Below are 26,356 nucleotides of genomic sequence, written 5' to 3'. Positions count from 1 at the left end.
CTTACCATCTACTTTGTTCAAACATTCCCCAACTCAGTGGCTTGACCCCTCTACTGCTTCTCTTGACATTAGTGGTCTCTGTGAAAGTTCCAAGTCTCTCCTGAGAAATTAAGAAAACTCATGGCGCTGTCTCATCTTCAGTCTATAGTGGCAGAGAAACAAGTAATGAAACTCACTGGAGTTTACACCATACTAGTGGCTCTGAATGAAAATGTCCTCATTCATGTGGTATAAATAGGAGTTAGAATAGAATATAAAATTTAGGCCAAAGGCCAAGTCCTGGGACCTGTGACGTCATTCCAAGCTGAAAGGGATACTGACAGGAAGAGGGTTTGAAAGGTGTAACATGAGGGAAACCTCAAAGCAGTTGCACTATGAAACAATAGTTAGGAGAGGGTGGAAAGTCAGATGGAAGAGAATATGCATGGAGTACAGTAAAAGGAATGAAAAAGATTGTAGCTAGGGACCGAAGGAACACTGCCAGCACCCTTAAGTAATGCCTATACACTGATGGCACTAACCCCCTATGCAGTAAATAGGGATTGCACCAATCTTCCACCTGACACAGCAAAAGTACCTTCATCTGGTCTTGGTACAGAAATGAAAAGTTGTCTTCGCCAAGGATTCAACCAGGTCCAATTATGCAATTGGTGGCCCCCAAAACCAGTTCCTCCTCAGACTCCCACTGGTCCATAAAGCTACCTCATCCTTTGAGTAAACCATGAGATCATTATACTCCAAAATATGAAGTTTTTATTGTAAAACTAATATTGTAATACCTACCTGAACACCTGAACTAGCCCTGGTCACTTACCAGCCCGAACCATCATTTATTAAAAATTTACCAAATCTTTGGTTAAAATAAACGATCAGTGTTGCCAATCTCCTGGCAAACACCCTCGTTACCTAGTTACCAGCCCACCGCTAGTAGCCCTGCCTCACGGGCCGGTCACACCTGCCCTCTCACGTCAATCATAACTCAATAACTCTGTATGAGAGGGGAGGAGGGTGGGAATCATTCAGGTGTTCAGGTAGGTATTACAATATTAGTTTTACAATAAAAACTTCATATTGCAATACACCCCCTGAACACCTGAACTAGCCCGATTAACAACATTAATTTGGAGGTGGGGAATCAAATCTGCCCGGCCCTCCACTGTACTAGTTGTCAGTCAATATAATTGAGTACGCGAGTCAGTCTCAAGTTCATTTGTCACTCGTCCAAGCTAATCTCCCATGTGTGGCCTTCTAGGCCTGCCCATGATGTGGAGGCAAAAACTCCCTGCACCTCTACCCTAAGGTCAAAACTCATTGAGTGCGGAAGGGATACAAACCTGTTTCCTCTCAGCTGGCTATGTGCCTCACCTGAGTAGAGGAAAAACTGAAGACCTCCCATGTGGCTCTCGGCCTCTCATGTATGGAGGGAATCTGAAGACCTCCCATGTGGCTCTCGGCCTCTCATGTATGGAGGGAATCTGAAGACCTCCCATGTGGCTCTCGGCCTCTCATGTATGGAGGGAAACTGAAGACCTCCCATGTGGCCTTAGGCCTCTCATGTACGGAGGAGTCCGAGGAGACAACGGTGTCGTCGATCGTAGTGATGTCCTCTCTTGTAGTGTTGTACCTGCCTGTCTGTACTCTGCCTGGTTGGCACTTGGAAGAATACCCTCAGATAGACCCAGGACATGTTCTTTCCTATCTTTCCTAATACTTAAAATCCTCTTGTGATATATCATATCATGAATACCTTATACATATCCGAATATTCGCTCCCTACTCTAATACTAACTCAGACAGCAAGATTGTTGGGTTTAAAAATAGAATTTAGGCCAAAGGCCGAGTATTGGGACCTATGAGGTCAGTCAGCGCTGAAGGGAAATTGAGAAAGTTTGAAAAGGTGTGAAAGGAAGAAAAACCTCTGTTGCACAATGAGTCCAGTGTTAGGAGAGCGTGGAAAATAGGATGAGAGAATATGGAGAGAATATGAAATCAGAAAGGTGAGAGGAGAGGAGAGAGAGAGAGAGGAGAGAGAGAATGAAAGAGAGAGGACGAGAGACGAGAAAACACAATCGTTCTAGGATAAAGAGAGGAATATTAAAATCAGGGAAAAGAGAGAGAGAGAGAGAGAGAGAGAGATTACGATCGTCTAATATCTCCACCTCCGCAAATTGCAGCAAGTTAAAAGGGTATTATCTTAACGATAATACTCGTATAACTCCGTACAGCTATGAACAACCGAACGAGAACTTGTTGCTAATGCGATCGACTCCTATAACATCATCACTTTATTGTATTGATCAGCGTGTGACAGTAATCGAATCCGATAGCAACATCCGTTATTGTATTCATCCGCGTGGGACGGAATTACTGTATTCATGTTATAAATGCAGCTGAAGCTAATAAGGCAAAATTACGTTCATCAGCAACCTGGACAGAAGTCCCGAGCTTATGTATGAATTCCAACGCAGCCGTGGTAAAAGAAACTAATAGCATGAAAGAGCTCATTACTGTTGTTTTCACACAGACAAAGGATTAATAACGTATATAAAGTGTAAGGTTCGTAATACCTATGAAAACGAGTGAAAAACTAAAAACGAACGGAATCCTAAATTTAACGCCATCTAACCCGAGGGAAAAACTAGCTTCCGATGAGACGTATCAGTCAAATTTTGGTCTTAAATTACATCGTAAGACGAACAGTATGACTTCGTTACATAAGTTAAGTATCCAGATATTCATTAATATGCTAACTAAGGACAAAAACATTAGCCGAGACCAAGTGATATGGTTGAATCTGAAGCCAAGGAGAAAAAAAAAATAGACTAGCCGGCATCCTTGTCTGTCTAAACCACACCTCCTTACAATAGTGCTGTTTGACGACAAGCTAGTGTAATTATAATTTAATTGAAAAGTAATAAAATAATATTTAAAGGTAATTAAATTAACTTTATTAGGCCTAATATTAAATTTCAGTTGTCATTGTAATTTGATAATACGACTGGTAATAATTTGTAACTGTAATTGACATAAGCTCAATGTAAATACTGACGGCAATAGTCTGTTAAACGTATGAAGACGTCATACATACAAATTCCTTATATCTGACATCTGATTATATGCCCCAAGATAGATACCTCATTGACTATATTAAATGTCAACATAGTTGAAGACACGTCTCCTTTAAGACGTTTGTACAAACTTGGCATAAGTGAGAGTGTTGTTACGTTAGTCATTTTAGTCAATCAGGAGAGAATGAGATGGATACGGCGACGCAAACCCGTATTCGTCATCCGCTGATTCCAGCGTGAATGACTGCCGAGTTTAGTGTTTATACTACGCCAATATGATGATACACATAATACAATTATAATGCTTTAGTCGGACAGAATCCGATCTTCATTCTGTTCGATTACATTCATATTAATTATCCTCGGATCGGATTCTCGTTCGTTTTCAATTACACCTGTATTGAATTATCCGAAGTCAAGAATGCCTTAAGCCTACAGCGTTAGCCAAAATAAAAATAACTACCGATATGTTGTACAGCGAATACTTTAGGTTAGGCTAGGCTACTGAAATAGCATACGAGATATCATCGTGAACACTAGGCTAACCGTAGTTAATTTTATTCGATTTCTCTTCATACTGAATATCGTAAGTCAATATGCATTGAACGGAGAGATTAGTTGATATTAACAATTATCGTATCGTATACGTAGAGGAAAGTAACCTTAAAGACGAAGGAGCATATCTGAAAAACCAACCCTGGCCTAAAAGCTTCTGATGCAAGGAACTCGAAGCAGGAAAAAGCCTAAAGATGCTCTAAGGACACTGTGCCTCTAAAAACTACTACTTTTAATAGAAAACCGACCCGAAGAAGCCTGCACTTCTCTTCCTAAACTAAACACTATGTAGCCTATTATCCCTACTCGTCTATATCTGACCTAAGTTTTTATCATCCTGAGAACTTACACATCGAGGGAAGGGGAATCTGCTGCCAACACTGCCTGCTCCGCGCCAGGGGGACGGCGGATCCTGCCCGTGGGCTTGCGGATCCCCATAACCCCAGCACCGGTTAGGGCTGATTCTGGAACAGGCAGGGGAGCTGAACAGAACGATTAGTAATTTCAGTATCCCTATTGCTCGATCTATCCTCACATAATCTTGACCTAAAATCGGTAACAGAGATGTCATCGAGGGAAGGGGAATCTGCTGCCAACACTGCCTGCTCCGCGCCAGGGGGGACGGCGGATCCTGCCCGTGGGCTTGCGGATCCCCATAACCCCCAGCACGGTTAGGGCTGATTCTGGAACAGGCAGGGGAGCTGGAAAAGAACGATTAGTAATTTCAGTATCCCTATTGCTCGATCTATCCTCACATAATCTTGACCTAAAATCGGTAACAGAGATGTCATCGAGGGAAGGGAATCTGCTGCCAAACACTGCCTGCTCCGCGCCAGGGGGACGGCGGATCCTGCCCGTGGGCTTGCGGATCCCCATAACCCCCAGCACCGGTTAGGGCTGATTCTGGAACAGGCAGGGGAGCTGGAACAGAACGATTAGTAATTTCAGTATCCCTATTGCTCGATCTATCCTCACATAATCTTGACATAAAATCGGTAACAGAGATGTCATACTCGATGTCAGCGTACTCTCAAGTCTCTTAAAGAGCACTGTCTTTAAGTCTTTATCTTGATCTACGTTAGTCTCTTCCTGCCTACAGTTACTTCTTAATACAAGACCTTTCCTATGTTTGAGATACTAACATCTGGTCCAAAGACCACTCCTGACATTCCAAACATCTGGTCTTTACATTATATTGAACAGGCCTACAATTTACGCATAAGGAATGACTATCGTGTCATAGGGTACTCATCCTTTTCTTGCATTGTTGGCAAAGACGATACGTTGTTGAACTCCCGCTCGTCGTTTTCTGTGATGTCGTGGCCGAGGATGCAGTAGTCGTTGTCGTAGCCTGTGTTGTTTCTTCCTTTGCAGAATCAATGTCTAATGACAAGGTATTAAGAGCAATCCAACCGTAATCCAAAGGGATGCGTAATTCGTCACCAAATTCAATCAAATCAAAGGTGCAAATGAAGGCCTGGCAAGACCAAAAAGGAGTTCGCTGTGGATACATCTGTACTCCAACCGCGAACGATAAGTGATGATTGACGTGAGAGGGCAGGTGTGACCGGTACCCGTTGAGGCAGGGCTACTAGCGGTGGGCTGGTAACTAGGTAACGAGGGTGTTTGCCAGGAGATTGGCAACACTGATCGTTTATTTTAACCAAAGATTTGGTAAATTTTTAATAAATGATGGTTCGGCTGGTAAGTGACCAGGGCTAGTTCAGGTGTTCAGGGGGTGTATTGCAATATGAAGTTTTATGTTAAAACAAAGTTTAATGTATACTTACCTGGCAGGTATATATATAGCTATATTCTCTGTTCCACCTGGCAGAAATTTTCAAAACAAAAATCGCGGCAAACGCTAGTAACCTATTAGTAGTTCAGGCAACCACCACCCCGTTACCGTGGCGCTAGCGCTAGGAACCGTTCCCAATTGGGCCAGATTTTTCTCTGAACCCTGTCTCCTGAGGGGAGGAGGGTGGGAATTAAATTATATATACCTGCCAGGTAAGTATACATTAAACTTTGTTTTAACATAAAAACTTCATTTTAATGTATGACACTTACCTGGCAGGTATATATATAGCTGATTGACACATTTGGAGGTGGGTCAAAGACAGCAACATTATTAGAGTATAAAGATATTATTAAAATATTATTAAAACTCTAGGTTCCTTACCTGCTAAGGTAGCTGACTTCATAGGTCTGCCTCTAAGCCTGCTTAAACCTTAGGAGCTCTCAACAAGGAAGTGTCCTGTATGTTGAAGAAGCTAAGACTGGAACTGACAACTGGACGTGACCAATGTGTTGACAGAACCGTACAGCCCTCTTATGACGGCATTCAAGCTAGTAATAGATCATTTACCTGAACTACACACACACCATCACAAGATAATACTCACAAGACTGATAAAAGTACTGAACACTTTTCTCAGACGACCAAAAACACAAACACCATCACCTAATAAAATCAACTAGCTTAAAAGAAGGTTATGGGGTAGTAACTCCTTTGCCCAATACTGTACCAGAGGACACGTATGGACCTAGCGTTTGACAATTATCAAAGGTTGTCTGAATATCCCTAAGATAATGAGACGCAAATATTGAATTAGTTCTCCAATATGTGGATTCAATAATTTCCTTGAGGGCTAAATTCTTTTTAAAAGCTAATGAAGTCGCAACTGCCCTGACTTCATGAGCCTTCACTTTCAAAATACCAAAGCTCTGCTCTTGACACAACATATGAGCTTCTCTAATCAACTCTCTCATGAAGAAGGCTAGAGCGTTCTTCGTCATGGGTCTACTGGGTCTTTACTGAACAACACCACAGAGCATCAGAAATTCCCTCTGATATTTCTTGTTCTTTCCATATAAAAACACAATGCTCTCACTTGGGCAGAGAACCCTTTCTTGCTCGTGACCCACTAACTCAGACAGACCCAAAACTTCAAAGGATCTTGGCCAAGGATTAGCTGGATTCTCATTCTTGGAACCAAAGAACCTTCTTGGAATGAACACACTGCGTTGCCATGTCTCCATCCCACCTTCTTCGATATGGCCTGAAGCTCACTAGCTCTTTTAGCGTTGCCAAGCTACTAAAAAGATAGTTTTCTTAGCAACATCTCTCAGAGAGGATTTCTCTAAAGGCTCGAATTTGCTAGAGGTTAAATACTTCAAGACCACATCGAGGTTCCAAGCAGGTGGCCTGCATTGGGGTTGTTTCTTGGTACCAAATGACCTAATCAGATCTCTAAGGTCTAAGTTATTCGAGATGTCTAGATCTCTGTGTCTAAACACTGAGGTTAGCATACTTTTATAACCTTTGATTGTCGAAACTGACAAACCCAATTCCTTCCTCAAGTATAGAAGGAAATCTGCGATTTGGGTCACAGAGGTACTGGATGAAGACACTTTCCTGTTCTTACACCACTTCCGGAAATTCTCCCACTTTGACTGATATACTGTGATTGTGGAGGTTCTTCTGGCTCTAGCCACTGCACTGGCCACCTCTCTAGAATATCCCCTCGCTCTGACAAGACTTTCGATAGTCTGAACGCAGTCAGACCAGAGCGAGGGTATTTTTGTGAAACCTGTCGAAGTGGGGTTGTCTGAGTAAATCTACTCTTAGAGGAAGAGTCCTTGGCGTATCTATTGTCCATTCCAGTACCTCTTGTGAACCAACTTTGGGCCGGCCAAAACGGGGCTATTAAGGTCCATCCTCGTTCCTTGGCTCTCCCTGAACTTCTTCATAACTTTCCCCAGTACCTTGAACGGAGGAAAAGCGTTACACATCTAAGGTTTGTGTCCAAATCCATCAGGAATGCGTCGACCGCCAATGCTTCCTGATCTGGAACCGGAGAGCAATAGGTTGGTAACCTTTTTGTTCTGGCTGTCGCAAACAGATCTACTACCGGACGGCCCCACAACTTCCACAGGCTCTGGCAAACCTCCATGTGCAACGTCCACTCCGTCGAGAGAAGTTGTTCTCTTCTGCTCAACAGGTCCGCACTCACATTTTTCTCTCCTTGTATAAACCTGGTGAGCAGCACGACGCTTTCCTCTTCCGCCCAAAGCAGAACTTCCTTTGCCAGCTTGTAAAGGGGAAAAGAATGAGTCCCTCCTTGTTTGCGGATGTATGCCAGAGCCGTGGTGTTGTCCGAGTTGATCTGCACTGTCTTGTCTCGAATCAACTCTCTGAAGTGCTTCAAGGCCAAGAAAATTGCCATCAGTTCCTTCCTGTTTATGTGCCAACTTGTTTCTTCCTTGCTCCAAAGTCCCGACACCTCTTGAGGGCCTAATGCGCTCCCCAACCCGCGTTCGACGCGTCGGAATACAAGATGAGGTTTGGGCTCTTCTGCTGAAGTGACATCCCTCTTGCTAACCTGCCTGGAGTTAGCCACCACTTTAATTCCTCCTTCACTTAGGCAGGAATTAGAAACTGGAAGGAATCCGGTTGCAATTTTCTTGGCCATGAATCCTTCAGGAAAAACTGTAGAGGTCTCATGTGCAGTCTTCCTAAAGAAATGACCTCTCTAGCGAAGAGAGTGTGCCCAGTAGACTCATCCACTCTCTTGCTGAGCATCGGTCTTTCTTTAGAAAGTCCTGCACCTTCCGAATGCATAGGGCTTGCCTTTCGGGGGACGGAAAAGCCCGAAAAGTCACTGACGATATCTGAATCCCCAAATAAACTATCTGTTGTTGGGGATTCAATTGAGACTTTCCCATGTTTACCACAAGACCTAGGTCTTTTGCTAAGCTCAATGTTTGATTCTAGTCCTCCAGACATTGACTTCTTGATTGGGATCTTATCAACCAGTCGTCCAGATAAAAAGACACTCTGATCCCTCTTAAATGCAACCATCTCGCCACATTGGACATCATCCTCGTGAACACTGGGGGGCTGTGCAAAGGCCGAAGCACAGGGCCTTGAACTGAAAGACCCTGTCCTGAATCACAAACCTTAAATACTTCCTGCTTCCTGGATGAATCGGAATATGAAAGTATGCGTCTTGTAAGTCCAGGGTCACCATCCAGTCCCCTGGACGTACCGCTGGGCCAGTACTGAATCGTTCGTCTCCATAATGAACTTGGTCTTTTCTACGAAAAGATTCAGTTGACTTACATCCAGAACTGGCCTCCAACCTCCCGAGGACTTTGCAACCAGGAACAACCGGTTGTAAAATCCCGGAGATTCGTGATCCAGAACAGGCTCTATGGCTCCTTTCTCTAGCATGGAAGCTACTTGCTCCCACAGAGCCGCTTTCTTCACTAAATCGTTGTAATTTGCCCCGAGGGCTCTCGGAGATGTTGCGAGAGGAGGTCTCTTCAAGAAAGGAATCTTGTACCCTTCCCGAGCTACGTTGACAGCCCAGGGATCTGCCTTCATGTTCTGCAAAACTTCCAAAAACCTTGAAGTCTGGCTCCCACTGTCGTCTGGAGGACTGAAATCTCATTCTTTAGAGGTGGTCTTGGCTCCTCTTTTAGTGGTACTCTCTTACCCCTAAAGGCGGGTCGAGCGAATGTTCTGCCTCGAAAGGGCTGTTGCGAAGGCCTAGTTTCCTTAGGCGTTTTCTTAACCAACTTGGATGGTAAGAACTTCTTAACTGAAGACGAGAGAAGATCTTGAGTGGCCTTCTGAGAAAGGGAGAGAGCTATATCCCTAATCACCTCTGAAGGAAACAGCTGTTTCGAAAGGGGAGAGAACAGCAACTCCGATTTCTGAGAGTTTGAAACCCCTTTTGAAGCGAAAGAACACAACAGCGATCTCTTCTTTAGTACTCCTGCTGTGAACAAAGAAGCCAGTTCATTCGTTCCGTCTCTCAGAGCCTTGTCCATGCAGGACATAATGCTCTTAGCTGCTTCTACATCCTGCGAATCTTCTTCTTCTAGGGAGTTCGCCAGTGCTCCCAAAGACCAATCTAGGAAATTGAAGACTTCGAAAGTCCTAAAAATCCCCTTAAAAAGATGGTCAAACTCGGACGAAGTCCACCAGACCTTAGCAGACTGTAACGCTGTTCTGCGTGAGCTGTCCTACTATACTGGAAGAAGTCCCCCTGGGAGGAGGCAGGTACTCCCAGGCCTAGACTTTCTCCAGTAGCGTACCATACTCCTGACTTCGATGCTAACTTAGCTGGTGGAAAAGCAAAAGAGTATTTTCCCGCTTCTTTTCTTATCTTTCATCCAGCCATTCACACGTTGAAGGGCCTTCTTCGCCGAAATTGACAGAGTCATCTTAAGGAAAGAGGACTTCTTTGGAGTCCTAGTATTGGAAAACCTGCGATAAGGGAGATAAAGGAGCTGTCGGTTTGAATTCCCCTTCAAAAATAGAAGAAGACGTGAAGTCAGAATCTTGTAATCTGAAGAAGGTTCCATATTCTTTTTCCTCAACTAATTCCAATTCCTCTTCTGCTGAAGAAATGTCTTGCAAATCACTGTCGTGTTGACGCTTCGCTGACGGAATAACGTCCTGCCGCCTGCGTCCTGCGGCTAACGAAGAATCGGCGTCCTGCCGCCTCTCGATGTCCTGCCGCCTGCGTCCATCGTAGACACATCTGCTTCCTGTCGCCTGCGTCTTGCGTCCACAATTGATCCCGAGTCCTGACGTTTGCGTCCTGCTTCTTCCGAAACTATTTTCTTCTTCCTGCGTTCTGCGTCCTGAATAACCAAGCGATCGCCCTGTCCTCGTAGCGCCAGTGCGACCTGCGTCCTCGGCGAACGCGTCCTTGTCTTCCCTCTTAGAAGACTTAACGGGAAGGAAATCGTCCTTCCGCCTCGAAGATGCCTGCACAGGCGCATCCCAAGACTTCACCAGAACTGCCAGCTTAGACTGCATTTCCCTTAAGAAACCCTTCGTGCTATCTTCCTGAATGGCAGAGGACGAAGGAGGAGGATTACGAGCGGGACTGCGACGTAACGGAGAGCGATCTTGTACTCTACCCGACGGAGAGAGACGAGGGGAAGACAAACAAGAACGATGGAGGAGAGTCTCTCATCGAAATCCAGGACGAGAAAGGCCGTACTAAGGTCCTCTTTAGCACGAAAAATCCTCTTCCTCTTGATCGGAACTGCGTCCCCGTCCTTCCGAGGAGGACAAAACCTAGGACTACTCCAAGTCTCACAATCTTGAGCATGTCTCTCGAGAGCGGTCGATGTCCTGAAAGTCTTCTTGAGGGGGCAAGACACAAACCTGCATACCGACGTTCCCCAGCTCGGAAGTCGAACCATCCGAGGACGCACACTTCCCAGTTACGCCTTTTCTGCGGCGAACTGCAACAGCCTGGGAACTTGCAACAGGACTGTTCGAAGGGACGCCTGACCGCGACAAAACCTCTCTCGCCTCCCTTCGACTGTCGACATGCCTTCTCCCTTGGGTCTGGGAGCTTGACAGAGGTCTAGGTCTAGGAGCACGAGAGAGACGAGCAGACGCCCCCTCCACTACACTTTCACTGACATCAAAAGCACTAACTTTATCCGTAAGTCGCTGTATCTGGTCGCCCATGGACGCAAGGGCAGCGAACACCTTCAATCTGTGTATCGTTCGCCTCCTCCGATACAGCAGCGGGCGCAGGAGATACCTGGGGAGAAGGAACTACCAATTCTACGTTAGAAGGAGCTGGAGAGGAAATACATTCACTCCTTTTGCTAGAAGAATTTGACTTCTCACTACGAGAAACTGATCTCCTTACACGATCTTTCTCAAGCCTTTCAACATATTTCATAAATATCTTCCATTCCTTCTCTTGATAAATTCTCACATTCAAAACACTTATTCTCCCAAGTACACACATTCTCTCTACACTTCTTAGAAATGGTATGAGGGTCGACCGAAGCTTTCGGCAACCTTACCTTACACCCCTCTTTTACACAAACTCTAAACATACTTCCAGTATCAGACATCTTTAAAGAACAATCCAAAGCGAATGCCAAGCTAACGTTTCCGAGTACAAAGTCAGCAACGAGAATGAAAATCCTAGCAGGGAACCACCAACAATGTTGCCGGTTCGGCTGGCAGAGAAAATCTGGCCCAATCCATGAAAAGTCAGCAACGAGAATGAAAATCCTAGCAGGGAACCACCAACAATGTTGCCGGTTCGGCTGGCAGAGAAAATCTGGCCCAATTGGGAACGGTTCCTAGCGCTAGCGCCACGGTAACGGGGTGGTGGTTGCCTGAACTACTAATAGGTTACTAGCGTTTGCCGCGAGTTTTTAAAATTTCTGCCAGGTGGAACAGAGAATATAGCTATATATATACCTGCCAGGTAAGTGTCATACATTCAAATTTTACTTCAAAGAACCAAGTCCTGCTGGTAGAAGATTTTGACAATAAACCTGCAAAAGATCTCTTCTCAGCTGGATGTCTTCCTATGCTGAATATGATCTGAGCTGATCATCAATATTTGGCCTGATAACCTAGCATCACCATTTCATGGGAAAGTACCACTGCTGAACACTAGCAACATCAGAAACTCGAATGCATAGTGATAATCATGTGGAAATCTTTCACATTGCCTGCTTACTACACATGAAACATTTTAGTAAGTTACGAGTCTACTATATTACTAATCACTTGTGACCTTACCTCCCCACGATAAATGAACTCAAGAAGTGCTTCTAGTTCGGCTTGTTTAACATCCCTGAGGTAAATGAGCGGATGCTGGGTGGGTAATCGTGTGAATAGTTGGTGGAAGTAAGGTGAGCAGGCTGCCAAGACAAGGCGGTGGGCTGGGTATGATCCTCCATCACAAAGAAGCGTTACATCAACAAGTTGGTCCTATAATGAGCAAGCAAAAATCAATCAGAGGTAGTTATAATTATGATTCATGATGCAGGATACTCATCCTTAGATATAAGACTGGAAATCCATTTGCTTGTCCTTGTTAACCAAGCTATCACAGAATTGTCCATGAGAGAAAAAATAACTCTAATTCAAAAGTATTATACAGTAAAAATAAAAATATACTACCAAAACTGCATGCAAAGACTTCAATACATACACTGACTGTACATTTCAAACGGACTAATCTAAAGAAATGAGATGGCATCTACATATTTTAACCCAATGTAGTTTTACAGTAACCAACATTTTACTTTTAAAAAGCACAAACTTGAGGAAATATTTTTTGTCATTCTTCAACTTGTGATGGCATAGTGTAACCCCCTTACTGATGAGACAATTACATACATTGTAAAACTAGTACTAATCCCATGAAATTAAGGAAATGGTTTTACCTGAACGCGAAGTTGTGTGAAGACTTCAGCAAAATTGGAGCGGTGGTTGTTCCAAGTGAGGAGGAACTGGTCCGCCCCCATGACTAGATCTGGAAATGATTTTACTCGATTAGTATTAAACTAAAGGCAAAATTTTCTGGCATTTTAATTAAACATAAAGCTACATATACAAAAATGGCCACCTCAAACATTTTTGCTTTGTGCTACTATTCAAGAGAGTAACATACTCGCTCCATGTCGTTACAACTTACTGACTTTTTAGCACTAAAAAGACTGTAGAGTGAAACTCTCGCACGCCATCTCATAAGTCAAAAGTTGATAAATTAATTAATATTAAATTAATTAATTGGCTATCGTATATAACACTGTAGGCAAACTTGCCCCTTCAACTTTTCTCTGAACACTGCTTTTGGGAGAAAATACCTTAATCCTCTTTCCTTGTTCAAGTTGATTGCTGAAGACCTTAAATACCCAGTGCGGACTCGGAAGCAATGCAAATCCTTGCCCATGGTAAGCCAGCTGGCAGAGAGGCAAAGGAATGACCATGTGCGCAGCAACATCTTGGAACTTGGGCCACGTTGTTGCCCAAGCCCGCACAAAGTACCCACACCAATGCTATCTGAGAGGAACATCCTCATAATCTCCAGAGGCCATATAAGGCCTCAGACGGGTAGACTCGGTCTTAGAATTTGTCGGATGCTTGTCCAGGACTCCTACCCTCCCATTTGCTCTCTTGAACTGCCCCATCTCACACACATGGCTGTAGGGGTCTCTAGTATATTTTTTCTGTGATCTCATTCACTTGCCCTCTCATGTTGGCCCCCCTGAAGTCTTCTTCTATCATACCATTATCCCTACATTAAGGGGTCGGTTGCCTGATGTGCCTTCTCCACCGCCTTCTATCAAAGGAATCATCCTCCCCCAAACCTCTTCTCTCCATATCTTCCTTCAATTTATCTCGCCATCTAATTCTCTGTCTCCCTCTCAATCTTCTTCCTCTAACAGGTTCCTCCCAAGCCTTCTTCACTCCCTCCCCATCATCCGTCCTCAACACATGCCCATACCACCTCAATCGTGGCTCTCTTCATCACCTCTGTAATCTTCACTAAGCCTGCCCTTCTTATTTCGTCATTTTCCAATATCTCAAGCAGCAATATTCCCACAATCTACCTCAGTAATTCTCATCTTTGCTCTCTCAAGCTTTACTTCCTGCTTTCTTCCAAAACCCAATGTTTCTGATCAATACATTAACACTGTGCTGTACATCTTGACTTTTAGCTCGATTGACATTTTCTTATCACATAATACTCCACCTACCCCTCTACACTTCCCCCATGCAGCTTTTATCCTACTGTCAGCTTCAGTCTCACATCCTCCCTCTTGGCTTACAGTAGAGCTTAAGTATCTAAACTTTTCCACCTGTTTTATAAGCCTCTTCTTTCTTGTATTACTTATCTGCCTCTATCTTCTCTACTACTCATCAAATCCTCTCTTTTATTCACATTCACCTTTAAGCCACCCCTCACTAAAGACTCCTGCCACTCTCCAACCCTTTCCTTTATTTGCTAATAAATATACCAAGGGGTTACTGTTGGCTTTAGTTCTTATCTTTTATGATGTATGTCTGTCATAAAAATAATTTTACATAGAAAAGTGCAAAGAAATATTAGAAAAAAAGCAGTCCAAAAAAGTGACTGTATCTTTGATCTCAGTAAATTTATGTAAATATTCTACAACAAATTTACTCTAAATTTGTTACTGATTTTAGTGCTAATCGGTTTTGATACTGTGTGAGCTGTAATTAAAATTTCACAAAATGAAACAACATTAATTATAAGAAAAAACATGCATAACTTGGTAAAATTTATGATTGTCTTGTAAAAAAAGACCCCACAAGGGTTTGTAATTATACGAGTAATTTTCAACTTGTGGAAAATAGGAAGAATTTTTTATAATGTTTTTTCTTACACTGCATTTGCATATCTTTCTCTTTCCACTGATGTGTTTTTCTTAAATTGGCTGGCCTCAAAGTTTGCCCGATCTGGGTTCTTTTTTTTTCAAACCGGGCTCTTGAGGATTAATCTTCAGACAGGTGTTTAGTTGTAGAGCCTAGCTCTCTGCACTCACAGGGCCAGTACAAACACAAAAGGAGTGGGAAAAACTAAACAACAGTTGAGCAACTGCTGTAAAGCCTAAAAGAAAGTGTCTAAAGGTAACTCTTTTAGGCAAAGAAAGGAAGTAGTATGTCAATCAGAGTTCTGCCCTCAATACCTACCCAGGATGCACAAACGAGAGGAACCCAAACTTTTCTCTTGCAAGAAGACTGGAGATTCCACTAAAGGACACAGGGTCATAAGGAGAGGTACCAACCTTGCCTTATAGTTAGCTGGTGCTCTATTGACAGCCTCCCTGGCAGAAGTGACTGAGTCAACCTCAACGTCAGGGATTGAGGTATGGTAATCATAAGCATGGGAAGACAAAAACAAAAGAATCATGATAAACAGTCTTTTCCATAAGCTAAGCTCTGAGAGAGAGAGAGAGAGAGAGAGAGAGAGAGAGAGAGAGAGAGAGAGAGAGAGAGAGAGAACACATAAGACCACAAGGAAATTTGCATATAGTGATTCTTACTTTGATTCAGTATGTTTGCACATTCGTTAAAAAGTTAGGTCAAGATCTCTTATTTCTTTCATGCACTAGCTAAGGCTATTGAGAAGTCAAGTGAACTGGCACCAATTCACTAAAGATTAAGCTTGCCATTAAGGAACCACTGCCACAAATGGCAACAATGAAAACACTTGGGGATTCCCTGTGGAGGAAGGTAAGTCAAAGCTCCCTTCCAAACAAGGAATCTGTCACCTATGCCCAACCAATGATTGCCGAGTACCCAAGACCCTCTAGCAAAGAGAGGGGAACAAGGATAGAGTAATTACATGAATTACTTCCCACAATTAGCAGAGGACAAGGATGGTGATAGATAATGGCAGTGCTGTACCTCTATAAATGCTTCTTACAGAAAAAATACAGGTCTGAGTCAAAGCCAGGACCCACAGATAAGAGATCTTGATTAAGGCCAAAATTCTCAAGCCCAAGGCTGCTGGTGCAGCTGTTCCTGAAGGCTTGGAAGCAATCCCCTCCACAGGTCTAAAGAAAACTAACGGAAACTGCATGATGAATAATAGAGTCCTAAGCATCAGACCTCCATTTCTCCTCACTATCAATAGGATTAACAAACTTGCATTTCACTTGTTTTGAGCTTTCCCCATAAAAAAAATAACTCATTACCCACTGTTTTTCCCCGGACAGTAGAATATAAGGTGGGGGTTCACTAACTCTACGTGCATTTATTTGTTAACAAAATGTCAAAAGTGTTCAGAACACATTAAAAAAAAACAGTAAAATTATTTTTTCAACTTCAACATGCAATATTGGTTTAAAGTAAAATAATACCATAAAGAAATATAATCACCTTTACAATATATTAAATTTCATTCTTTTTTTTTTATTTCTTTTACAAAAGACTAGGAATAACCAATTATAGCTATCTAGGCCACTGCGCTTTACGTAGTCTTGCACTGTCAGGAAATACATTCCATAAATTGTATAAAAAGTAAGCGGAAATACCGCTTACAAGATAACAAATTTAATATTCAGACTGGATTGGCAACATATCTGGATGCAACACTTAGCCTCATGTGGATTTTCTGACTAGAAGGCGTTTTGATAGAACAGCGTCTTTGCTGAGCTCAACCCTACAAAAAGTAATAAAAAGAACGTAGCCTAAGCTAATTTATAATAACATATTCAAAGCTGTTCTTTGTGAGAATAGGCTGCGACCAACTGCTACACAAGTCTAGCCTAAACAGCTACCTTTGTTGGATGTGACTGTTGCCTAGGAAAATTCTGAAAAATACTTCATTTTGATCAATATTACCAATCACTGTGTTAAGACGAATCAACGTGGAATCTCTAACCAGGTTTTGGCATAAGGCTAGCAGACGAAGGCTAGCCTTCCCAACCGAAGGAAGGCTTCGGACATTTAACGTGAAAAATGCAGTCCCAACCCATCACAGCGGCATCCTAATATCGTTAATTCACTTTCAGGATCATTTCCGTCAGCACCAGACACGATACACGAAGGGGAAAACTGAGAATAACGGTATAAAAGGGTTTGTTTTGATTATGGATACGGTCGCACTTCGAACCCAAACCCAACATTAGGCCGGATAACCCGATTATCCTGCAGGAGGGGCGGATTCGGGGGTGCCCTTGGCCCCCTTCGCCTTTTATTCGGCCTTCCTTCGCCACTCACCATTCATTGACGAGATAATTTTGCTGGAGATGTCGGTATTTTTCACATTTTTGATGATGTTTCCTTTCAACCACAGCTTTTGTTGTGGTTTTTGTGGTTATAGGGAGGCGGAAAATAATCACGACGCTTATGACAAGAACAGGAAAGGCGCGGGAGGAGGCTCCGATTCCCCGCTAGTGGGATCCAAGTGTCCTCTGATCCCCCGCGAGGGAGGGAGAGAGGATCGGGCGGCGGGGAGTCGGGCGTCTATTCAGTCTGAAGTGAGGGCAGGGAAGAAAATCGCTTCTCCAAATGTTTCTCCAAATATTCCAGGATCTCCGCCTTTGATTTTGGACCGAGTGAGTATCCCGCCTCCGTCGGCGCCCTCGGGTCGAAGGAGGCCCCCCCACTGTCCCGAATGAGGTTCCTACGCGCCCTACATGTGGAGAAAGTGATGGGCGGAGGTGGGTGGGTGGCTTGCGTGGCGCCCGCATTCCGCGCACGGACCGCCCCTGGCCGCCTCCGCCCGTCGCTGCCCTTCACCCACCCTACCCGACACATTCCCACACGCCCATGGTCCTTGCTTGGACGGCGTTCTCGCATTCGCCGCCTCTCTCGACCCCTTGACATTTGGGGGCAGATTTGCTTCGTTATCCAGCTAGGCTAGGTTACCTAGGGGTTGGCTGCACACCGCCCACGATTAGCTACTACCTAATCTCCCACATTGGCGAAACTCATGCTCTCCCACCCACCCTTGGGCGCACCCAGTCTTTTCCTTCATTCCGCCCCTGAGACGTGTAGGTGAGTAGATATCAGTTAAACCATGTTACTTGTGTCCAGTGAGAGGCCTCCCAGGGACCCCATACCTAGGTGTCAGTTTGAGAAGAAAAAAGAAAAAAACACACGCACGATGTTCAAGGATTTGTATGTTTGCCTCCTTTGACAATACCGCATTATTTTGGTATGTTACTCTTTCTGTTTTATATAGGGATAGGCTATATTGGAAAATTAAAGAAGTTACCCAATTCAGCAACTAGCACCTACACAGATCAGGCATAAGTAGTATTTGTATATAGGTATTATAATTAGGCAAACTCATAATTGGTCACTTAGCTGACTAAGACTGTGTGTGTTTTGTATGAAGAAGCGACACTTCAGTTTCAGTACAGCCTAGGCTCGTCCAAATTTGACACCAAATGAAGATCCAATTAATGTTCGTTCATACGAGTATTACGACAAAATGTATGCTGTATAGGCTATGCAAGGTTTATTAGTTTGATAAGTTTATAATTTGGTCAACAAGGGCATAAATTCTCCTCGTAATGTAACGACGTACATTTTTTTTTCAAATAAATGGATTAAATTCATCAGAAATACTATATAACAGAATAAACAGTGAAAATGTTTTGAAAATATATATCCGTTTGTATAGGTTATTTTTAGTGTATTATGAGCTGTAGTATAATAAAGCATTATTTTTCATTATGACATCAAGAAAAAGTTTTACTTTCATTAATAACATAAACATAAAAGAACCTATGCAAGGAAGTATCTTTGGATGTGACTCATGCTAGCACTTGAATACCACAGACTAGATTTTCCTGTGAACAAGTAAAAATATTGTACTGTCAAAGGCACCTTATGTATGCTTTCTTGTACAGTATTTTTTTTTTTTTTTTTTTATTTACATTAAACTAAACGTTACTTTAGAAGGGTAAATTTTGACATCAGATTTCAACTTGATTTGACAAAATTTACTAAACATTTAGCCAGATATGAAAGCAGAATCAATAATTCCATTGGCCAGATTAATTGCCATAAGTAGGGTGACCATTTATATGACTTGCGAAAGGGGGACAAAGGTATATGTATAGTAAGCCCATGCTCACTTGCACTTATGTTGAGTCGTTATAAATTGAGAAGTTTATTACATAAGTAGCCTATATTCAGTTACAGGTGATGATAAATGAGAAAGTCTATCAATCAGTGTTTTTATTCAGACATTGTCGCTGACATTTTAAGGTCTGTCAATTAGTGTTTTTATTCAGACATTATTGCTGACATTTTAAACAGAAAATGATTCTTTAAATTTTAAGGAAAATTACAGCCATTATTTAAAAAGAAAAAAATCTTACATCATTCTTTTGTCATATTTTTTTTTTTTGCTTGATTTGATCTTTACTAAGTATATTCAATAACAGAAAATGATAAATTAGGTTTATCAATGACATTGTTTTTATTCAGATGTTATTTATTGCTGACATTTTAAACAAAAATTAGTCTCTAATTTTTAAGGACAATTGTAGTAATTACATAAAAAAAAGAACGGCTGAAAGGGTGACATTAGGGCATCCCCCCCAAGACCGCAGTTTTTGGGGAGATAAAGAGTCATAAAGAGGGACTGTCCCCCTCAAAGGGGGACGTATGGTCACCCTAGCCATAAGCACCACAAACATTGTTTCCCATAGGCTAGATAACCAAGACACTTAAATGTTTGTAATTGAAGATCGAGTCTTTCATGTAATTTCTAAGATCAAACTAGATTTCCTTTACACTGTTAGCCAAACAGTTGGAAAATTGAATGGTAAATAGGAGAGCAAAATTGTGGTTAAATCATTTTTTTTCGTATGGAAACATTCCTTTAAACTTGGTAACAAGGGTAAATTGACAGTGAGTGAGGAGGTCCCCACTCACTCGCCATAAGTGAGCAGGTCCCAACTCATCTGCCAGAAGTGAGTGCTTTCATTTGTATAAATGTTTGTAAACATGTCTGTCTGCCTGACTAGGAAGTTAAAACTGTTGCTTTGTTTTATTCACGATATGGTGTGCCTCTTAATTTATTGTACTGCCATTCCTGCTTAGTTTATTCATCTTGCTGTCCAACTTTCCTAACTAGGCTATTCCTTTTTGTGCAACTGTGGCGTTTTCTTCCAGTTTCACCTTTAGATCCCTACCTATACGTATTCTTTGCTTGGATATCTTTTATCTTGTTGTCTAACCACTCCAACTCTCCTTTTCACTGTTTTAAATTTTGTAGGTGAAGAAGCATTTACAACAAAGGTATCAAGGCTGTGAGCAGGTGTGTGGGTGCTTTATAACATCTGGGTCTCTTGGTCCTTGTCACTTTCGTTCTGCAAGGGTAGGTCCTGCAGTCCTGTACAGGTGTCTTCAATAGGAAATAACTCACCCTTGACACTCTTGAATCTTTACGGCTCCATCCTCGTGGATTGCCTTGTGGTTGTAAAGGAAGGTGACTATACTCTGTTTTTTTCCATCTGTCATCTGCCTGTGGTGGTCGTGCATGGTAACACTGCGTCCCGGGCTTTAGATGGTTACATTCAGCTTACACTCAACAATAATAATAACCCTATTTCGAATATTAATGGTGTAATTCGCATACAGTAAATTATTAAAACACTTTCCAGTTGCAAATGTACGCCCAGATATCCTTTTATTTACCTAAAACTTACACATAGTGTAACTATCTAAAGCCCAGGACGCAGTGTTACCATACGCAAACACCACAGGCAGGTGGACAGATGGATAAAAACAAGAGTATAGCATGCAATCTCCTGCAGTGACAAAGCAAGTATGCATACCAATCTTTCCCCAGGTAAGACTGCAGTGCAAATACATGATTTGTCTCTGGCCACCCCTGCCTAGTCTTCTGCTCTCGGTGATGCCTGTGTATTATTGGAATACTGTACCTGCATAAGAATTGACTGACCTTCAGTGGTTCAGTGTTCTTTTTGATAATTTCGGTGACCTTTTGATAGTTTCATGGACCACTTAGCTTTAGCAAAGGAACACAGGCATGATGAGCTTCCTTTAGTAGCTGTCCTGCTCATGAGATATTCTTCCATGGTGTTGGATATATGCTGTACGCCAGTGAATCTTGTACTAGTACTTACCTCGACCCGTTCTGCTGCATCAGGAATGTAACTCTTGGATTGAATCTGGCGAAGAAATGCAAGGGCGCATGTGTCTCTTTGTCCTCATTCCTCCTCTTCTGCCCCATTTCCTGCCTGTCCAACTTTGAGTAAGTTCCCTCATTCACTTAGGGTTCTCACTTCAGCCTTTGGTAGGGTTGACTCAGGGTTTTCTTAGCATGCTTTTTACCCAGTGTTTCCCTGTCTTTGGAGTCCCAAATACTGCCTCAGACTCTTCCTTTTGTTTGTACGTATTGCACTTGCAGACTGACAGTTCAAATAGGATTGGGTAACTTGGTGACCTTTGTGTGCGTGACCATGTAGGCCCATAGGGTGTTCCTGCTTTGCCCAGGACTCTTAATGTGCTTTTGCACAATAGCTTGCATTAGCGTTCACCCACAACCTCAACTAGTTTATTTTCAGCCATTTAAAATCTTTAGTTCTACATGAAAGTTAACAGGTATTTTTACCATACTGATTCTCAATCCTTTTGGTCTGGGTCAACACAACCCACGAATGAATCACATTAAAGTGTCATGGATGGGGCAAGACCTGCATTAACTTCTTGAGATATTTAATGGCTTAGGTACAGCTCTGCCTTCACCATTGCTTTGTCTGTTCGGTTGATATTTGTTCCATGTGAGAATAAATGTTTACAGCCTTGCTTTATTGTTCACTGAGAACCTCACTCCCGTCTCTTGTTCTCTTGCTACTTTTAAGCTTCAGTGATGAACCTAGTTGGTGATATCTCACCCCAAACAATGTGAATTGGAAATTACCTAAAGCAGGCTTATGATTCAGTGTGATGATTTAAATTTGGAAAGATAGGTGAGGTATCTCTGTCAGGTATGGTCTTGAAGATAGTCAGTTGCTACTGTCTTTCTGTTATATCATTACATTTCTAGTATAGACTCCAATATACTGAAAACACAAATAAAAAAGCAAGTACCACCAGTAACTGGGCACTCACTTTACCAAATTATGGTTGTAAAATATATTTGGGGCTGCCTCGAATTTTCTCCATTAATAAATTTCCCATTGTATTGCTTTGGCACATTCAACCCTAAGTCAGTTAAGTTACATTTGATGGTCAACATGATTTAAAAGGAACCACTGCGATCACAAACAATGATTTGTTTCAAACTCTAATTCCATCCTGTGGATCAAAAAACACCACGAGAATAGAGGTACGGTTTATGCTTAGTTTAATGTCTGTTCATCTTAATTATGTAGAATTTCTTTAGGTGTGATGTAGCTTCCTTATTAAATTTTCAGTCGATAACAGTAACAATCAGTTTTAAAGACAATTACTACTATAAATTGTATAACTAGGTCGAGTTGTTCAAGGGTTATTTTGTTATGTTTGCTTCACTGACATTTTGCATATGTAATGAAGGTTTTGCTATTCTTACACATTTATGATATCAGTGCCACGGTTCTCTCTGCATAAAGATGATTAGGAAACCTCCAAAAATTTTAGAGGATTTTATTAGCAAAGTGACCCTTGTCACTTTTAAAGAAAACAGTTACCAGTAGAGTTCATATGTGTTAAGTTAAGTACGTATATCTTAGTTTAACCAGACCACGGAGCTGATTAACAGCTCTTCTAGGGCTGGCCCGAAGGATTAGATATTTTTATGTGGTTAGGAACCAATTGGTTACCTAGCAACAGGACCTACACCTTATTATGGGATCTGAACCACATTAAATTGAGAAATTAATTTCTAATCACCAGAAACAAATCCCTCTGATTCTTTGTTGGCGGGGGGGGATCGAACTTAGAAGTACCGTATGTATGTGTTACTAGTATTGGGAAAGACTGTATCCATTGCAAGAACATGAATCCTTTGATATGAGCTCTCTCTTTTCTCATGTACAGTGGACCCACGCATATTCGCTGCTCTGGATTTATGGCTTCATTCATTTGCAGAATTTTCTGATAGAATGTACATCTACATTATTCGTGGAAAATTTCCCTGTTCATGGAATATTTGATAGAAAAGTGTTCACTAATTACTGTATTTTCATATCATTGTGACTAAATGAATTTTTATGATAAAACTATTAAATAGTCAGTTGTAAGCATTTTTAGCATTTTAGAGGGGGTCTTTGGTGTTTGAACTATTAAAATAGGACAGTTATAAGTGTTTTTAGACGGATGTCAAGGAACTGCTATGAGAAGTTGCCGGAGAAACCTCAAAATTTGCATCTCATTTTGGAAAGGCAGTCTCAGATCCGTCATAACTTTAAGCAACTATTTTTATACCATTCTCTTCCCCACAAACTGTTACCATTAGGGCATACATATGTGAGACTATACAGTAGTGTACACAATATGAAAACTAAAAGTTTAAAAAGCTTTAATTTCATATAAAGGAAAGCTGATGATGTATTCAAATTGCATGCTCTGGTATGAATAAGAAGATATCTGTAATATTTTGCTTATTTGAGAATAGTACATATAGCTTAAAAATAATATAAATGGTCAGGTGGTAAGAGAATAAAAAGTGATTCCATAAGAGGTATGACAAAAGTTTCACATGGAGATCAAATCATGATGAAAGGGAGGCGTAGATGGCTTGGACTTGCCTTAACACTGCTCACTGACTGAAGGATAATACGTGATTGTGTCAGGAGACTTGGTAGACCCAGCAAACTTAGTTGAGTAGTATACTAGAAATGTATGGAAAGGGAGGGGAGTCCCCCCAGAGATAAGTGTTGATTGATGAAAGCGAAGGAAAAGTCTTGGTTGGCAGAATTTCAAAGGGGCCCTTTTGGCATCAAAGTGTGTATGATAATGATAATTGTGATTGAATGCCAGAGTAAGTGATGGCAGATTGTGAATGTTTAGATATTTAGAGATGCTCATTGTGATCTCAGGTGACAGTGGTTTTGTGAAATCCCACTGGTTACAAGACTTTTGGATTCTTGTTCTGCAGCTGTTGTAGCTTAGTTTGTCAATCTTGTATGGTCTATCTTTTGTAAATTACTTTTGTTGTTTATCTTACATAGCTTATTGCCAGTCTTACATTCAGTAGAAATAGATTGTGCATAAGTGGAAGTAAATTAATGAAATTTGGTTCTAATTTAAATGTGTTATTTTTTGCTGTTGAGTGAGTTATGACTCATATAGCTCACCCTGGAAGGCTTGTATATTAAGCTCTAAATTATAAAGACCCACTGAAGAATTGTGTTGGGGGGGGGGGGGAATGCAGCATTAAGTTTTCAATCAAGATATGTGGAAAAGCAGACAATCAGTAAACTAAGTGAGAGAGAGAGAGAGAGGGGGGGGGGCTTCTTTTACCCACTTGGGGACATCTTTCCCTTACTCCCCACGCCACAACAACCACCACCACCACACACCACAAGAACCACACGAGGTAAATATCACCAGAGGTTCTTCCTGTGGCTGTACTTTAGTGTTGAAATCTTCGTCTCTCTGGGACCGTACGAGTATCACGTTCTTCTCTTGTTGAGTGTTCCCAATGTAAGATACACAAATGTGTGTTGTTTAGTTATGTTAAGGATTTATGTTGAAAAAACTGTTGGTCTGTAGGTGCTGATAATTGGTGTATACTGCATGTTTTTGCTGTCACAACGATAGTTGATTGATTTTGTCATGAGATTGAAGATATACCGTGTTTCTTAATTTCTCGGCACTCTGCTGTTTATTGGCCCTCACAACAACGTGATCAGAAGACATTCGTTCGTTTCAGTTCCATTTTAAGGAAGGATTTTCTCGTCTAGGGGGTGAAACTCTTAGTCCTATGTTAGTGGGCAGACAGGTGTGTTGAGTGGCTGTTTCGGTAGCAGTGACCTATTGGTTCGATAGCAGTTACAACTGCTTAAAGGTCAGAATGGTTGGGGGTGTGTTTTATTTTGTAAATAGTTAATTAGGCCCAGTCTTCTCATTTGGGGGAAGAAATATACTAATATGCCGATGCCCAGTCTTCATGCATTTAATATATGGCCTCCGTTGCTAACTTCGTGATTTGGTGCGGTTCAGATAGACCTGAGTTCCTCTTCATCAAACACCATATTTGAATCTTGATAAGTAATAGTCTCTCTCTCTCTCTCTCTCTCTCTCTCTCTCTCTGCTTTATGCAAATGTTTAACTGTACTACATCCTTCCCAAATATACCATACTGTAAGATAACCTGTTTAGAGTAGGCTTCTTATTTGGTCCTCCTCCACTGAAGGCGTTCTGTGAGACAGACAGACTCATTTGTCGTATAGTACTACATACACGAAGACAGACTACGCAATGTGTTCTTTTTTTTTTATACGGCTGTTCTCTTGACCTCAGATTAATCAATTTCTGTGTGTGACCTTTTATAAAGTGTGTTGATTTGTTTATATCCTTCGTGTTTTGTCTTTATGGGAATTAAACATGTAACATCACTGCTATTTGCGACAAAGAAATAGCGAACATTGTTTACCATCTCTCTCTCTCTCTCTCTCTCTCTCTCTCTCTCTCTCTCTCTCTCTCTCTCTTCTCTTCCTCCTCCTCTCTCTCTCTCGTCACACGCGCGCTTTGTAAGTTTCATAAGTAACATGATCGTATAATTGATGTTTCTTCTTTTGGAGTAATTGTCGAATTGTATTCTCATTTTCAGCAGAAACATTGTGCATGGAGTTGGTGCCAGCAGCGCGCCTCACATAGGAGACAGTAGGTACTAAAGTTTTGCAGCGTACCTTCGGTCCACAGATCTCACACGGGCGGAATTGTTTCATGTCAAATCAGATCAATTCAGTTCTGAAAGATGAAAAGCTTCATCGCTGATAAGCCATTGTCTCCAGTGAGGTAATTCAGCGAGCGAGAAGGAATTTGTCGATTTATTTAGAAAAAATTATAAAGTAACGATAGGGACAGCTTCGTTAGTGTAACCAGAAGTGAAAGATCGCTTGAAATTCCACTCCACTCTGCTTGGGATTTATATTATTTAATAAGAGTAGGACACACGAGGGACAGTTTCTCACTTTGATTCATTTAAGGAACCCAAGCTTCATCTAAAAGTCCTTTGGCGTTGTTAAAAAAAATATTCGCTGCCACTGTCGTACTAAATGTTAAATCCAAGCTTGGTTAAATCGTGAATGTGCGTGAGGCCTCTTTATCTTGTGAGCATTCGTACGGTTCGTGTTTATCGAGACCCTTCCTTTCCAATACCTCTCCTTCCTTAACATTTGCATATTATACAGTTATCACCGTCTCTCATCGTCCATTAGTAACTTTCTCGCTACCAAACCATCTCTGGACTGGGCCAATCCATCTTTAGACCTATGCT

The 26,356-nt window shown here is 41.8% G+C and overlaps 2 protein-coding genes across 6 annotated transcripts in view; one reads left to right on the top strand and one right to left on the bottom strand.

The window, feature by feature from the left end:
- LOC135217890 (protein abrupt-like) overlaps nt 1–17,481 on the bottom strand; it is a 48,546-nt gene extending 31,065 nt beyond the window's left edge. Inside the window, exons 1-3 of one of the 2 annotated variants that reach the window (XM_064253925.1) lie at nt 17,164–17,481; nt 12,855–12,943; nt 12,205–12,396 (exon numbers count right to left, since the gene is read on the bottom strand). In XM_064253925.1, coding sequence (XP_064109995.1) covers nt 12,205–12,396; nt 12,855–12,943; nt 17,164–17,170 — 288 coding nt within the window. In that variant the 5' untranslated portion in view covers nt 17,171–17,481. Of the gene's footprint in view, nt 1–12,204; nt 12,397–12,854; nt 12,944–16,825; nt 17,132–17,163 lie in introns of those variants that run through there. The other variant, XM_064253924.1, reaches the window with a different exon arrangement.
- Nucleotides 17,395–26,356, top strand: part of LOC135217891 (transcription factor Ken-like) — a 46,804-nt gene continuing 37,842 nt past the window's right edge. The window contains exon 1 of one of the 4 annotated variants that reach the window (XM_064253927.1): nt 17,395–17,501. Coding sequence is in view for 2 of the 4 variants with exons in the window: in XM_064253926.1 (XP_064109996.1) it covers nt 17,879–17,943 (65 nt within the window). In the remaining 2 variants the exon portion in view is untranslated. Of the gene's footprint in view, nt 17,502–17,553; nt 17,944–26,356 lie in introns of those variants that run through there. The other 3 variants (XM_064253928.1, XM_064253926.1, XM_064253929.1) reach the window with 3 other exon arrangements.

The sequence above is a fragment of the Macrobrachium nipponense genome, chromosome 9 (assembly GCF_015104395.2).
Source record: "Macrobrachium nipponense isolate FS-2020 chromosome 9, ASM1510439v2, whole genome shotgun sequence".
NCBI lineage: Eukaryota > Metazoa > Arthropoda > Malacostraca > Decapoda > Palaemonidae > Macrobrachium > Macrobrachium nipponense.
The sequence above is the reverse complement of the archived record's forward strand: the minus strand, read 5'-3'. Positions and strand labels throughout refer to the sequence as shown.